Source organism: Drosophila kikkawai, chromosome 3L (assembly GCF_030179895.1).
Source record: "Drosophila kikkawai strain 14028-0561.14 chromosome 3L, DkikHiC1v2, whole genome shotgun sequence".
In the NCBI taxonomy this organism is placed as follows: domain Eukaryota; kingdom Metazoa; phylum Arthropoda; class Insecta; order Diptera; family Drosophilidae; genus Drosophila; species Drosophila kikkawai.
This window is the reverse complement of record NC_091730.1, coordinates 8,095,714-8,108,869: the sequence shown is the minus strand read 5'-3', so window position 1 is coordinate 8,108,869 and position 13,156 is coordinate 8,095,714. Positions and strand designations below refer to the sequence as shown.

General features: G+C 43.9%; 6 protein-coding genes across 6 annotated transcripts; 2 read left to right on the top strand and 4 right to left on the bottom strand.

Annotated features, from left to right (window-relative positions):
* Nucleotides 1-90: 90 nt before the first annotated feature.
* On the bottom strand, nt 91-2,844 carry LOC108073380 (ATP-dependent RNA helicase DDX42). The gene has a single exon (XM_017164959.3). The coding sequence runs from the start codon at nt 2,762-2,764 to the stop codon at nt 341-343; it is 2,424 nt and encodes an 807-aa protein (XP_017020448.1). The 5' UTR covers nt 2,765-2,844; the 3' UTR covers nt 91-340.
* A 238-nt stretch (nt 2,845-3,082) lies between these two features.
* Blos4 (biogenesis of lysosome-related organelles complex 1 subunit 4) lies at nt 3,083-4,070 on the top strand. The gene is made up of 2 exons (XM_017164885.3): nt 3,083-3,284; nt 3,340-4,070. The coding sequence occupies exons 1-2, from the start codon at nt 3,141-3,143 to the stop codon at nt 3,730-3,732; spliced, it is 537 nt and encodes a 178-aa protein (XP_017020374.1). The 5' UTR covers nt 3,083-3,140; the 3' UTR covers nt 3,733-4,070.
* A 701-nt stretch (nt 4,071-4,771) lies between these two features.
* LOC108073311 (fibrous sheath CABYR-binding protein) lies at nt 4,772-6,118 on the bottom strand. The gene is made up of 2 exons (XM_017164872.3): nt 5,977-6,118; nt 4,772-5,905 (listed from the first exon to the last, which is right to left on the bottom strand). The coding sequence occupies exons 1-2, from the start codon at nt 6,088-6,090 to the stop codon at nt 4,868-4,870; spliced, it is 1,152 nt and encodes a 383-aa protein (XP_017020361.2). The 5' UTR covers nt 6,091-6,118; the 3' UTR covers nt 4,772-4,867.
* Nucleotides 6,119-6,956: 838 nt separating this feature from the next.
* Nucleotides 6,957-7,652, top strand: galla-2 (MIP18 family protein galla-2). Its single transcript, XM_017165233.3, has 2 exons — nt 6,957-7,172; nt 7,228-7,652. The coding sequence occupies exons 1-2, from the start codon at nt 7,052-7,054 to the stop codon at nt 7,575-7,577; spliced, it is 471 nt and encodes a 156-aa protein (XP_017020722.1). The 5' UTR covers nt 6,957-7,051; the 3' UTR covers nt 7,578-7,652.
* Nucleotides 7,653-8,110: 458 nt separating this feature from the next.
* Nucleotides 8,111-10,684, bottom strand: OXA1L (OXA1L mitochondrial inner membrane protein). The gene is made up of 4 exons (XM_017165232.3): nt 10,528-10,684; nt 9,662-9,746; nt 8,483-9,551; nt 8,111-8,416 (listed from the first exon to the last, which is right to left on the bottom strand). The coding sequence occupies exons 1-4, from the start codon at nt 10,533-10,535 to the stop codon at nt 8,232-8,234; spliced, it is 1,347 nt and encodes a 448-aa protein (XP_017020721.1). The 5' UTR covers nt 10,536-10,684; the 3' UTR covers nt 8,111-8,231.
* Nucleotides 10,685-10,893: 209 nt separating this feature from the next.
* Nucleotides 10,894-11,622, bottom strand: LOC108073350 (pupal cuticle protein Edg-78E-like). Its single transcript, XM_017164914.2, has 2 exons — nt 11,470-11,622; nt 10,894-11,303 (listed from the first exon to the last, which is right to left on the bottom strand). The coding sequence occupies exons 1-2, from the start codon at nt 11,479-11,481 to the stop codon at nt 10,932-10,934; spliced, it is 384 nt and encodes a 127-aa protein (XP_017020403.1). The 5' UTR covers nt 11,482-11,622; the 3' UTR covers nt 10,894-10,931.
* Nucleotides 11,623-13,156: the final 1,534 nt, after the last annotated feature.

Genomic DNA, 13,156 nt, shown 5'->3' with positions numbered 1-13,156 from the left:
GAGTAACAATTTAACGATTAACAAAATATCGATAGGCAGTTGGGATGCGCAAATGTGATTTTATTCAAAATAAAATACACATAACCAAGATTACAATTAATGAATGATTTTTATTTGGATTTGCGGGATCGATCGATCGGATCAAGGAAGAGAGAGAGAGTTGTACATACGAGTATTTAACTAACGTAATATTTATGAATGAACAATATATATCGGAATAAATATATATATATATATGTTTAAATTTAGTCGATAAGCTGTACTTTTAAAAGATGGAACAAAAGCAAATACACATTAAATAATATGAAGAGAAATAAACCCAAACGTAGTGAGTGCATTTTCAATTCCAGCGGCTCTTCTTGGCCCTCTTGGCGTCCTGGGCGCTGGTTGAGGCGGATGAGGACGAGGAGGAGGAGGAAGCACCCTGCGTGGACGTTGGTGGTGGCGCCATTGGTGCCGCAAATACTCCAGCCTCGGGCAGCGTCTTCTCCCAGGTCCGATCGCTGGAAGCCCTGAACTGGTTGTTGTACTGCGACCGGAATGCCTCCCGCATGGCCGCATACCGATCGGTGGCTGGTCCCGCGTTGGCAGCCGACTTGGACGCAGGTCCCTCTGAGGTACTCCTACTGGGTGACTTGGCTCCAGAACCCGTCCCAGAACTAGCTTCAGCTCCCGCTCCCCTTCCATTGCCCCGCTCTCGCTCCCGATAACCCAAGCCGGTGTGAGTATTGGTGGGTTTCCTTCCTTTGCCCTGCTTGAAACGGGAGCTCCGGAACCAGGAACTCTTCATGGCCAGCTCCATTAGATCGTCCGGCACCTCCTGGTCCGCACCCTCCAGATTCCGCACCAAATGACCCGCGAACTCCTTGTCCTTGTCGGTGACTAGCGTGAAGGCATTGCCCTTCTCCCCGGCTCTTCCTGTCCTGCCAATACGGTGAGTGTGCGTATCAATATCCCGGGCAATATCGTAGTTCACCACATTCCGGATGTGTGGAATGTCCAGGCCTCGAGCCGCCACATCGGTGGCCACCAGGATGTCGCATTCCTTGCGCTTGAACTGCATTATAACCTTGTTCCTGTCCGCCTGATCCATGTCGCCGTGGAGCAGCAGGCAGTTGTATTCCTTCACCAACAGGTTGCTTGCCACCGTTTCGGCATCGGCCTTTTTGGTCACAAAAATAAGGACACTGCCCTCCGAAAGGAACTTCACCAGGTGGCACAACAGCCAGTTCCACTTCTGCAGCGGATTGGGGAAGACAAAGACAGACTGTGTGATGTCCTGGTTGGCTTCGTTCAGGTCGCCCTGGACAATGCGCACGGGATCGGAGAGCACATCCCGGGCCAGGCGTTCGATGCGCTTCTTGAAGGTCGCCGAGAAGAGCAGGGTCTGTCGATCCGGTCGGACGTGGTTGCAAATGGAGCGCACCTGCGGCTCAAAGCCCATGTGGAACATCCGATCGGCTTCGTCTAGGACCAGGAACGTCACTCGCCTCAGATTGGTGGCCTTCATCTTAACCATATCGATCATGCGACCGGGCGTGGCCACTATGATCTCTGCTCCCTGCTCCAGAGCCTTGCTCTGTTCCCACTTCGACCCGCCGCCGTAGCAGCAAACCACATTCAGGTTGTACACCTTGCCGAACTTCTTCGCCTCGTTGTAGATCTGCAGGGAGAGCTCCCTGGTCGGGGCCAAGATCAAACCGATGGGACCGTCGCCAGGTTTAAGCTCCCGCTGGTCCATCAGGTGCATTAGCAGGGGCCAAATGAAGGCAGCCGTCTTGCCGGAGCCAGTCTTGGCTATCCCAATGATATCCCTGCCGGACAGGGCTGTGGGCACCGCCTGCGCCTGGATGGGCGTGGGCTGTGTGTACTCCGCCTTGCGCACGGCCTTGATCAGGGCATCGTCGAAGCCAAAGTGGCCAAAGGAGGTTACTGGCTTGGGTGGCGACGGTCCAGTCACCTTGACGCCCAGCGTGCGCCGCAGTTCCCTGACCTGATCCTCGTCGAGAGCCGCTATGTCCTCGTGCTGCGTGTAGAAGTTCTTCTCGAAGGGCTCGTACTCGATCTCAGAGTGATAGATGGGCGGCAGCGGGTCAATATCCTTCTTCTTGGGCGGCGCTATCGGGTTGCCATCCTCGTCGTACTCCACCTCCTGGTCGGAGCCATCGTCCCGCAGGCCGGCTGTTGGATTCTCTTTCATGTAGCGATAGTAGCTCTCCTCGTCGTCCTCGTCATCGATGTCGCCGCGTATCGCCTGCGTCTGGGGCTTGGGCTGCTGCTGACGCTTCTCCTTCTCCACCTGCTGATTGATGCCGGCCATGAACTGCTCCAGCGGATCCTCATCAGAATCAGAGTCCTGCTTGGAAGAAGATGCAGCCGCCGCCGATGAAGGAGGAGCTCCCGGCGAGCCTGGTGCCGGTATATAGGCCTGCTCCAGGTCCCGATGCTGCTGGGCGGGTTCGTCGTCGTCGTCGAAGTAATCGTCGTCCGTATGCTGTTTCCGTTTCCCCACAAAGTTGGTGGCGTTTGTATATTGACTGATGGAGTCCAGCGTTGAATAGCCGTGCTTGGAAGTGGCGCTGGTGCTGCTTCCTCCACGGGAACCAGCGCCGGCGGCGGACAAGGATGCGCTGCCGCCGCCCCGGCCGACATAGCCGCGAGCATTCAACATCGGGGGCGGGGGCACGGCGTTCATATTGTTGCCGGAACTAGCTGGCTTGCGGTACGGGAATCCACCGCCGCCCATGCCTCGGTAGCCGCTCATTGTGCTCCAATTCTGTTTGTTTTTCCACAGTTTCAAAAATTCAATCACAAATCAATAGTTAAAGTGACCGTAGAGGATGCTGGTGCAAAATGACAAATTTTCTCAGGGAATATTTTTATAGCACGATCTGTTTGCTTTTGATTAAGTAATTTTTTATATTGCAGGACATTGCATATTTTATGGTTTTTAGTTATTTTTTTGGGTAATATAATTGTATTCTTATATAGCATGCATTTATTTGTAATATTTAACTTTTTATAGCAAGAATTAAACAGTGAAACAGAGTGACCAGGCTTGCCTACCTTCACTTTCCCTAAACTTTTTACCAGCTGGTCATACTGCTTCAAATAAAAATAAATATAAACAAATTCAAGAAATGTCCGTAAATCTGAATAATGTATCGCAGGATTATGCCAAAATCATTCAGAGCGCCGATCTGGACAAGGAGATAAACCCGCTGTGCACCAATATAGACGATATGCTGGCCAGACTCGATGAATTCGAAACTTTGTTGTCTTCGGTGGGCATTCCATTCGTTCATTCAATTGTTTTTTACAATAATTCATCATTTTCAGGTGCGTGCCGAGTCCAATGGCATGATGGCCAACAATGTGTGCAGCATCTTGGGCTTCAGCGACAGCTTCGACCAATTGCGCACACGGATCGATGGCCTGGAGCAGTTTGTGGCCGCTGTGAGTGCCAACCTAAGCGAAGTTGAGAGATCGGTGGACATGGCGGAGGAGGAGCTGCATGTGACGGATTACAGCATCAAGGGACTGCTACTAAAACCCCTCAAAGCTAAGCTGACTGCTGCCGATCCCCTGAACTCCGCCTCGCAGCCCCGCTCCAATCTGGTGGACGGCGAATATCAACCTTTTGAGGTTTACAAATCTGATGATTACTTTGGAGCAGCGCAAAAGGAGGAGGAACCAGTGGCGGAGGTGTTGGTTACACCCTCGTCTAGCTAACATCGTAAATATTTATTTGGTAAATAGAAAATAAAGTCGTTAATTAATATGTTTAGTGCCTGGCACAGAGAGCAAACAATCTGGAGATCGTTTTAGAAGGTAGAGAAGCCTCATAAGTTTTCATAAATATTTGCTTAATAATAATGTTAACAAGAAAGTGTGGTTTTTGGAAGAATTTCTATATTATCTATTGGATTTTTTGCAAAGTTTAATATTAAAAACACAAGAAAATAAATTGAATAACATTCTAAATAAGAATTTTCCATGAAGTTAACATAGAATTATAAAATATATATTTTTTAGTCAAACTTTGAAATAAAATAAAATAAAAACCTCAATTTGACTTTCCTTAATAACAATTTCCTATCATCTTTTCTCTCAATTGATTTATTCATCTATTCCTCCATCTCCATAGGGCATCTTAATAAAGTTTCTGTAAATATTTGTGTACTTTTTGAATTACTTAAAAATACAGCTAGTTAACTTGAAGCGCTAATTGTAATAATTAGGGAAGGCTTAATGGAAAAACCCCTAGAAAAATCCCTCGTGATATATTATTCCTTTTTTTTTTTTCGTTGTTTTGTTAACTTTGGAACACTACTTAAGTCCCATAGTTGTCTCTTAACTTTCTAAAAGTCATAAATATTTAGTGATGAATTAGCAAAACAAAGCTTACGTGAGACAATATAAATATTTTTTATTTTACGATTTTTATAAATCGATTATTAATTATCTAATTACTAACTTCACGGTTATAAAAACTTTAAAGTGCTGAACTTGATGTTAAATAACATTAAAAGGGGTTTTTAATTAATAAAAACCAACATGATAATAAAGAAAAGATAATAATAATTCGTATTTCGTCAATTTATAGAAAAATCAGGTAGATCTAGGAAAATCTGCAAAAAAAACTATGTCTGCTTGACTAAAATAAATCCATTCTTAACAGCTTCCTTTCTTGATTTTCTCTAATTTTCTTTTGAAATGCCCCATAAATAATTCCCCCTTATTTATTGATTAATTATCAAACTAAAGTTGCTTATGTAAGTGTGTAAATATTATTGTTTATTTATTTTTTTCGTTCATTTTCGATGACTAAAAATCTCGTGATGGTCCAATTAACGACTTTTAAAGTTTAGGCCTTGACTTTCTCCTTGCTCTCCTTGCTTTCTTCGGAGCTGGAAGTGGACTTTTCGTCGTGCTTCTGGTGCAAGAGCACATCCACTGGCACCGGGCGCTTGAAGTGGGGAGCTGAGGGCGTGGTGCTGCCGCCCTCTGACTTGGTGGTGCCTGCCGGCTCGGCGGTGGCCTTCGTCTGAGTGGGCACCGGGATATCGCGCTTCTCCTGCTTCTTGGTCAAGTCCGAGACGGGATGCAGACCCGAAAGAGCTTTCACAACGTCGTGAACGTCAGCAGTTCCAACCTTGGCTTCCTTGGCATGATCACTGTCGGGCTTCTCCTGGGTCTCACGCTTCTCCTGCTTCTTGGCCAGATCAACGGCGGGTGCAGCGGCTGGCAGAGCATGGGGCACTGGCAAATCCTCCTTCTGAGGCTGCTCCTGGTGTCCCTCCTCATGGTGAGCCTCTCGCTTGGCCTTCTTCTCAGCAGGATGCTCTTCTGTGGGGGGCTTAACGCTGTCTGCCTGCAAGGTAGCTGGATGCTCAATATGAGCCAGGGAATCCTTGGTCTTTACGCTATCGGGCTTCTCCTCGGTTTCACGCTTCTCCTTCTTGGCCAGCTCAACGGCAGGAGCGGCGGTTGGCAAGGTTTGGGCCACTGGCAACTCCTCTTTCTGAGGCTGTTCCTCATGACCCGGCTCGTGGTGAGCTTCCCGCTTGTGAGGATTGTGTCCTTCGTGAGCCTTCACACTATCGGGCTTGACGGGAGCTGCCTGCACACTATGGGGCTTTGGCGGTTCCACCGGCTGGCGATGGGGATTGTGCTGCAATCCTTCACGAGCCTTCACACTGTCAGGCTTCTTATGCTCATCGCGCTTCTGGCGATTCAAAGGGCTATCCCTCAGCAGAACGACCTTGCCCTCGGTGGGCTTGGGCTCACTGATCACATCGGGACTGATGGGACCCACGCCCACAGTGGAGGTTTCAGGAGTAGACGACTCTTTGGTATCCAGGGGAGCTGCCTGGCAGAAGGCCACCAAGGCCAGAAGAATAATCTGGAAATAAGAGTAAATAATGAATACAAATAAATAAATGAGAGATAAGGGATCTTTATGCGTCTACTTACAACCGACTTCATATCCTTTCCTCTACAGATGTTAACCGCTTGGTAATTTAACCCAAACTGCTGCTTCCAACGACGAAGCAAACCCATTTTATGCGATCTCCAACCAAGAGGCATCTCTCCGCCGGTCGGCTGTTAACCAGTTTGTAATTCGGTGCTAATTGCCAATAGATGCACGCCAAGTGCGCCGGAAACCCGTTCGCTATGTAAATACGGCTTTTCCACGTTGTTACTCACAAGTCGCCGGTTAATTATAAGTCGAGGAAATCGACGTCAAGTGCGCCGGCTTCTCAAAAAAAATATATGATATTTATATATAGAAGTAATAAATGAAATGAGAGCGCGGTCAGCGAAATGGGCTCAAGGCTTAGTCAGAGCCAAGCACGGATCCCCAGATAGTGTCGTCTAGTTAGCACCGGGTTGCAAAGAAGCAAACGGATCAGGCGGGGGATGGACTAAAACTTAACTTGAGTCAACTATCTGAACGTTGAGGTAGCTAATTTGAAGAGCACATAAATATGGATCGTCCGAGACGTCTGTAATTACGCCCTTTTACGTAAGCGAACACCGAGGAGACATGTCAATTTGCCGGTGATTTTTTCCTGTAAATCTGTGCTTCCCTCGCGCGACAATTTGATTGATCTGGATTCTACAGAAATTGCTTTGATTTAATAACAAATCAAAATTCAAATCAAATGTGTCTGTACAAGGCATTAACAATTTATTGTATGCTTAATTTGTTAACGATTCGTTTGAAAATGCAACTTAGATATAGCAGCCACTTGGGGTTTACATGCACCTCTGTTGTGATTTATACTTAAAACCTGCAAAAGTATACATGAATTATCTTGTTTTACAATTAATTAGCGCTAATATGCTAAAAATCGTTTAAATAATTGATTTTGAATCAATTTTAAATTTGCACAACGCGCTTAAAAGTGTGGCCATGCCTTCACAAAAAGAGTGGTCATATTAAGTATATTATTTTTTTTTGGGCAGACACATTGTTTCAGTTTATTTTCCTTCAATTTCCATAAAAAACGTGAAAACAAAGTAAATACGAAGTAAACAAAGCAAAATGCCCACAGAAATTGAGAATATAAACCCAAATGTCTATGATAAGATCAAGGAAAGAGTGCTAACGGCCAATGATGAGGACGAAAACGTGTCGGATCCCTTTGACAAAAGGGAGATTTTCGGTGAGTTCATCAAAGAAGAGTTAAAGAAATTGACATTAAAAGAGGTTATTCTCAGATCTCATAAGGAACATCAATGACCCTGAGCATCCGCTGACCCTGGAGCAGCTACATGTGGTGCAGGAAGAGCTCATCCGCATCAACGATGCCCAGAATTCCGTGCACATTAGCTTCACCCCCACGATTCCCCACTGCTCGATGGCCACGCTAATTGGCTTGTCCATTCGGGTGAAGCTGCTCCGTTCGTTGCCGCCGCGCTTCAAGGTCACCGTGGAAATAACGCCCGGAACACATGCCTCCGAGCAGGCGGTGAATAAGCAGCTGGCGGACAAGGAACGAGTGGCGGCCGCCCTGGAGAACAAGCACCTGGCCGAGGTGATCAACCAGTGCATCTCTGCGAGTGGTTGATTGATTAATAGCTTTATCCTCTATCACTTGTTGAGTTTAGTAATAATAATCTATGATTTTATAGAGATTTAAAAAGAGTTGTTTTGGGATTTAGTTGGATGTTTAGTAAGTTAAGCTTGTATTCGATGTACTTGATGCTAATTAATTGATATTTCTAAAGCTTTCCACCTTGATGTGTCTTGCGCTTTGTTTCTCTAACAATAATATAGATTTTATAGAGTTAGTTGTAAGCAAACTGCCAAGAATTACAGATATTACAAGCTGTTTAACTAAATTATTAGCTTATCTATTTTTAACTCTCCAAAGATTGCAGGGATGATCAGCTTTCCGAGACGCCTGTTTAATAGATTTTCCATCATTTGTGGTATTTACAAAAGTCGTTAGATTATTCTCCATTGAAGTGACTTCCTTGGTTTATCTTATCTCAAGTAATAACCTTCAATTTATGGCCAATAACATTTCTATATCCTAAAACAAACTTATCTTCTACCAATATTACATTTTCCCACCCGAATCTAACATCAATCACCCAGTTTTGGTTTTTTAAATTTTATATATTTTTTTAGCAGCAAAACTTTCAAAGTTTACAGGGGGTTTACTATGGGCTAAATGGGTTAAGTTAACGTAACAGGACACAGCTCCGGCGGTCAAACACTATCGCTGCTCATTGGGCGGCTCCTTTAAACGCATGTGCGGCTCCGCGGTAGCGGTCTTTGTGATCTTGGTGGGATCGTATTTGAAGGTCTTGACCAGCGGACCCTTGCCCGCCTTGGCAAACCTGATCTCGTCCAGGCGTTGCCGTTCCTCGATCTCCTTGGTGATCTTCATGTTGTCCCAGGCTGGAAAATAAATTGAAATGATAAATATTTCTGTTGCACTCCTCCACTTTTCCCCCTGATACTTACACTCCTTCATGCCACCAACGAATCCCTTCTTTGGAGGCAGGGCGCTTGGCTTGTGCGTCTGCATCTTCTCAATCTTGAAGTAATCCCGCACAGAGGGTATCCGCAGCAGAGCCACCTGACCTAGCGATATAAAGTTACTGCAGGCCCAGTAGGTCAGGATGGCGGCGGGGAAGTTCATCGTAAAGGGAAAGATGACGATGGGCAGGGCTCTCAGGACATACTTCATGGTGTTCATGTTGGCGGCGGATAAGCGCGCCGAATCCGTGCCGATTTCAATGGTCAGGTACAGCGTGGCACTGGTGATCATGGGCAGTAGGTAGTAGGGATCCGCCAGCGTCAGATCGGTGAACCAGAAGAGGCCTCCGTCACGCATAGAGTCCACCGGCGTATTGGCCATCTGTCGCAGGCCCATGAAGAAGCTGATGAAGAGCGGCGCCTGAGCCAATGGCACTACCATGTTCTTCAGAGGATTGACGCCCTTTTCCTTCATGAACAGCATCATTTCCTGGGCATAACGCGCCGATTCGATGGCATTGCCCGACTGCCTGGCCTCGGTCATCTTCAGCTGGAGCATCTGCATCTGCGGCATATTGTTGTTCATCTTGGCCGAGTTCCGTTGCGCCACGATGACCAGCGGGAAGATAATAGTGCGCACCACAAGGGTTCCGATGGCGATGGCTCCCCACCAGGGCAGGTCCCAGGTGCAGTGCAGGAACTCCATGCAGTTCTGGACAATGCCAATTGGCGACCAGCCGCCCAATCCTATCGAGGCGAAGGTGGGCTCTCCCGCCGCATTGACCGCCTCCATAACGTCGATTCCATTTGTGCCCAGGACAGGGGGCGTCGGGGCCGCTGGTATGTCGGGAAGGTCAACCAGTTTCGTGGTGGATACAGCCTGCATGAATTCCCCGCCGGGTGCTGTGTTAACTCCCGCTGCTGCTGCAGCTGCTCCTCCGCTGGCAAAGCGCAACTGGTGGGGATTCAGCCATTTCCCACTGACTGCCAGCGGCAGGGGGCTGCCACGAATGAACCTCTGCTGGTGGAGATCTCTTCTGCCCACGCTGGAGTTCTGTAATTTAAAGTTTTCATTGAATTTTGCTTGAATTTTTCGGTGGAAACATTGCCCACTTGCAGGTTATGTCACAGATAACCGGCTGATATTCTCCACTTCCAGCTTACCTGTGCGGCCCAACGGCCAGTGATGGATTGAAGGGCCACCGCCGTGTTGGTCGTCCTCCATAGCTGCATCCTGTGGGCCAGCATCCTGGTCGAAATTTGGTAAAATCAAGTGTTTTAATTTTATAGTTCAATGTTGCTCGAACATTGGTGTTGCCAGTCTAGCTTGTTTCAGGCTAGCTAGATCTAGCTTATTTTAAATTGGGAAAGCTTTAAAAATTTGCCACAGGCTTATAGGCTTAAAAATATTAATTTTTATGAAACATATTCTAGCAATAAATGCATTCGTGACATCAACATTTTATTTTATAAGAAAACAAGTTTATTTTACTTCTTTTTCTCGGAATCTAGCCAGCTCAAGGGCTCATCACTGGCAATACTGAAATTTCTATCAATTATCGATGTTGAAAGGATAAATCGATTGGTATTGGCGTTGCCATCCTGATGAAAACTTGTCGAAAAAGCCCCCTATCGGAAACTAAAGGAACTCATTAAAACCGTTAGGATTTGAAGTTTAAGCTTTGATTTGGAAATTAAGTTAGGAACACTTCTATTAAAGTTAAGGCAGATTCCTTAAAAATTTCCATATTATTATTTTGTCTAGTATTTTAGTTTTTTTTAAGCCAGGAAAAAACTAGCATAGAAAAGCTTTCCGAATTGAATTGTATGCTTTTTTGGCTTAGTTATGATCTATTTCTTATTCGATTCCATGATCCTTTGGCAAACTGCAAAGGTATACAAATTATGGCTTCTCGAAGTTAGTTTCCTTTGTAGCTAACTCTTAAAGTGTTTTTCTTAGATTAAAATATATATTCTTATAACCGTTAAAAGTATTTATTGAGTTAAATATATAAATAAATAAAGCTTACTTTTCCATTTTGCAATTCTACACAGCTTGGTAAGTATGTCCACAGAAGTCGTCTTTTAAGAATTTAACTTTCCTACAATTTTGTATGGGTTTGAAATATAATTCGAATACCGATATACATAAGTGACAACTAATAAAAAGTCTGCTGAATTCTAACCCTAAATATTATAATTTTTGAACTCTTAAATGTCCCTATATTTTTTTTAACGTACTATCTTGATTAATGATCGTTTAATCTTAAAACCACACAATTTTACACATTCTTAACTGCATTTTTAACAAATTTAAACCAATGTTAATTTTATATACAACTTCTCGTTTTATTTAATCTCCTCGAAAATATACATATTTACAATTCTTAGTAAAGCTTCAAAAGGCGTTTACAGCTTATCCAGTCACCTCCACTTAACCGCGGTGATAGGCGGGCTCAACGTACTGGGGATGAGTGCGGATGTACTCCAGGGACTTCAGGATGGCAGCTGGGATTGGGGGAGGAGTGGGCAGCAGGGCACCCTGGGGCTGGAAGCCGTTCTCGTCAGCAACATACTGGATCTGGACCAGCTCTCCCTCGGGCGAATAATAGGAGTATCCACCGTTGGCCTGGTAGCCTCCGAGGCCGGACTCCTGGGCGGCAATGCCGTTGCTGGTCTCATAGGCGTAGTTATAGTGGCCATCGGGCTGGATGTCAGCAGCGCTCTTGGTGATGTAGGCACCAGCATCCTGGTTGTAGTTGGAGGCAGCATAGGCGCAGGCCAGGAAGGCGGAGGCGACGAGCAACTGGTGAATCAAAGGGTATATTATCAATTAGCTGAGGATATTTGTATTTATTCTTTGTAGTTAGTAGACATCAATTAACACTTTAGCACAATTTTATCTATTTATAATTTTATCTCCTTATCACAGGATCTTTTTTTACTTGAAAAATATATCCTTTTTGACTTACGTAGCGGAACATCTTGGCTTGATTGAAGACGGACTCTGAGTGACGACTCTTTTGCAGTTTGCCAAAGTTTTTATACGAATTCTCGTGTTAATGAAACCCGATCCATCAAACCACTTTAAGACAGGGCCGTTAAACATGAATTTTAAAGGATAGCCAATGCACAAGGAATATTAAACTAAAATAAATTTAAATAAGAATAGATTTGGTAGTTTTTATTAGCGAGGTGTTAAGTTTAAAATACTACCAAAATTATGCATGCTTTCTTAATAAGTAATTAAAAATGGACCCCATAAATAAAAAGCTACTTAAATTTGTTTGTGAAAACTTCAATAATAATTAATTCCACAATTTGCTGTTTAGGCTATAAAAATATTTAGACGTTTTATGACAGACTTCCCGGAAGGCCAACGGGTTAGTGGCTGCGCACGTTGGAAAATGCTAAAAGTCAATGCGACATATTTGGCAATATTTAAATGTATCGGTTTAAGTTTCAGTTTCAGTGAAATTAATATGCACACGATTTCGGTCCAATTAATTTGAATTTAATTTAAAACACTCTTGGATAAAGTCTTCATGTTTGGACACATGCCAACCTTTTAGAGCAGTTAATTTTGTGAATATATTTTAGTTGAGTTGCCAATGCAACAACGAGTCTATATTTGTTGGGATTATAGTGAAGTTTGGATACTTTTATGAAATAAATATAAGGTTTTAGTAATTTGAATATTTGCTCTTAGTTTGAGAGCTATTTAAGGGTAAATAATTTATCATAAACTGAGCTTAGATAATCTAAAAAAATCACATTATCACCACGATAAAGGTTGATATTTTTAAGGAAATTTGTTATTTTTGTATTGCTTATAAATTTTGGAACCCCCACAGAGTATCTCCAGTTCGATTTCACACAAAATATAGACATTTCCCATTATGAATGCGATACACTTAATATAAAGATTGACTTGGGAAAAAATAAATTATAAATTCAGCTCGATTTTGGCTGACAAAACTTGCACCAATATTGACACTGTCTCATCTGCATAAAACTGAATCGAAACCCGGGGAGATTATACATATATACATATAGCCCCAGAATCGGTGTGAATTATTGAAACCGCCAAACCCATTGACGCGCATTGCCAAGCGAGACCAACCAATTTGTTAAGTATCGAAAAGAGGAAACACAAAACTAAATAAAAAGACAGCTTAAAATAATATTATTAGTTTTGGGAACTAGTTTATTGGGTTTAAATTCGGTTGCTGTAGCTGCATCTATATATTTTTGAATAGCGAAATGAATACAAAAGCTAATCGCTATTAAGTAGTCACTCAAATGAATCAAATGTCATCAATTTAGGTAAAACGAATTTTTCTTTACCCTTTTCGTGTATTTAGGGATTATTTTTATAACTAAACTAGTAAGCCAGGCGAACTCCGTTACGCCACCTTCGGCAAATTATCCGTTTAATTGAAGTGTTCTTTTTTGTGATGTATTGTGGTTAATGGAATTATCTAGGGACCAAAGAGCCCCTGGGATGTTAAAATCACCTAGAACTACTAAGTGGTCCCTATCCGAAAGTCTTTTAGAGACCAACTGAATAGTGGAAATATGGTTTCAATAAATAGGAAGTTCCGACAATGGAGGAAAGATGAAACTGTCTCGTTGGTGGTATTGCCATAAGGGGTTTTT

Bases quoted from the DNA above. Each gene is read 5' to 3' on its own strand.
- OXA1L (XM_017165232.3), bottom strand. The intron at 9,552-9,661 runs GTAAGCTGGAAG...TTTAAATTACAG, and splicing joins CTGGCCGTTGGGCCGCACAG to AACTCCAGCGTGGGCAGAAG. The intron at 8,417-8,482 runs GTAAGTATCAGG...TTTATTTTCCAG, and splicing joins CGTTGGTGGCATGAAGGAGT to CCTGGGACAACATGAAGATC.
- LOC108073311 (XM_017164872.3), bottom strand. From the start codon at position 6,090: ATGCCTCTTGGTTGGAGATCGCATAAAATGGGTTTGCTTCGTCGTTGG. The intron at 5,906-5,976 runs GTAAGTAGACGC...TCTTATTTCCAG, and splicing joins GAAAGGATATGAAGTCGGTT to ATTATTCTTCTGGCCTTGGT.
- LOC108073380 (XM_017164959.3), bottom strand. From the start codon at position 2,764: ATGAGCGGCTACCGAGGCATGGGCGGCGGTGGATTCCCGTACCGCAAG.
- Blos4 (XM_017164885.3), top strand. From the start codon at position 3,141: ATGTCCGTAAATCTGAATAATGTATCGCAGGATTATGCCAAAATCATT. The intron at 3,285-3,339 runs GTGGGCATTCCA...CATCATTTTCAG, and splicing joins TCGAAACTTTGTTGTCTTCG to GTGCGTGCCGAGTCCAATGG.
- galla-2 (XM_017165233.3), top strand. From the start codon at position 7,052: ATGCCCACAGAAATTGAGAATATAAACCCAAATGTCTATGATAAGATC. The intron at 7,173-7,227 runs GTGAGTTCATCA...GGTTATTCTCAG, and splicing joins TGACAAAAGGGAGATTTTCG to ATCTCATAAGGAACATCAAT.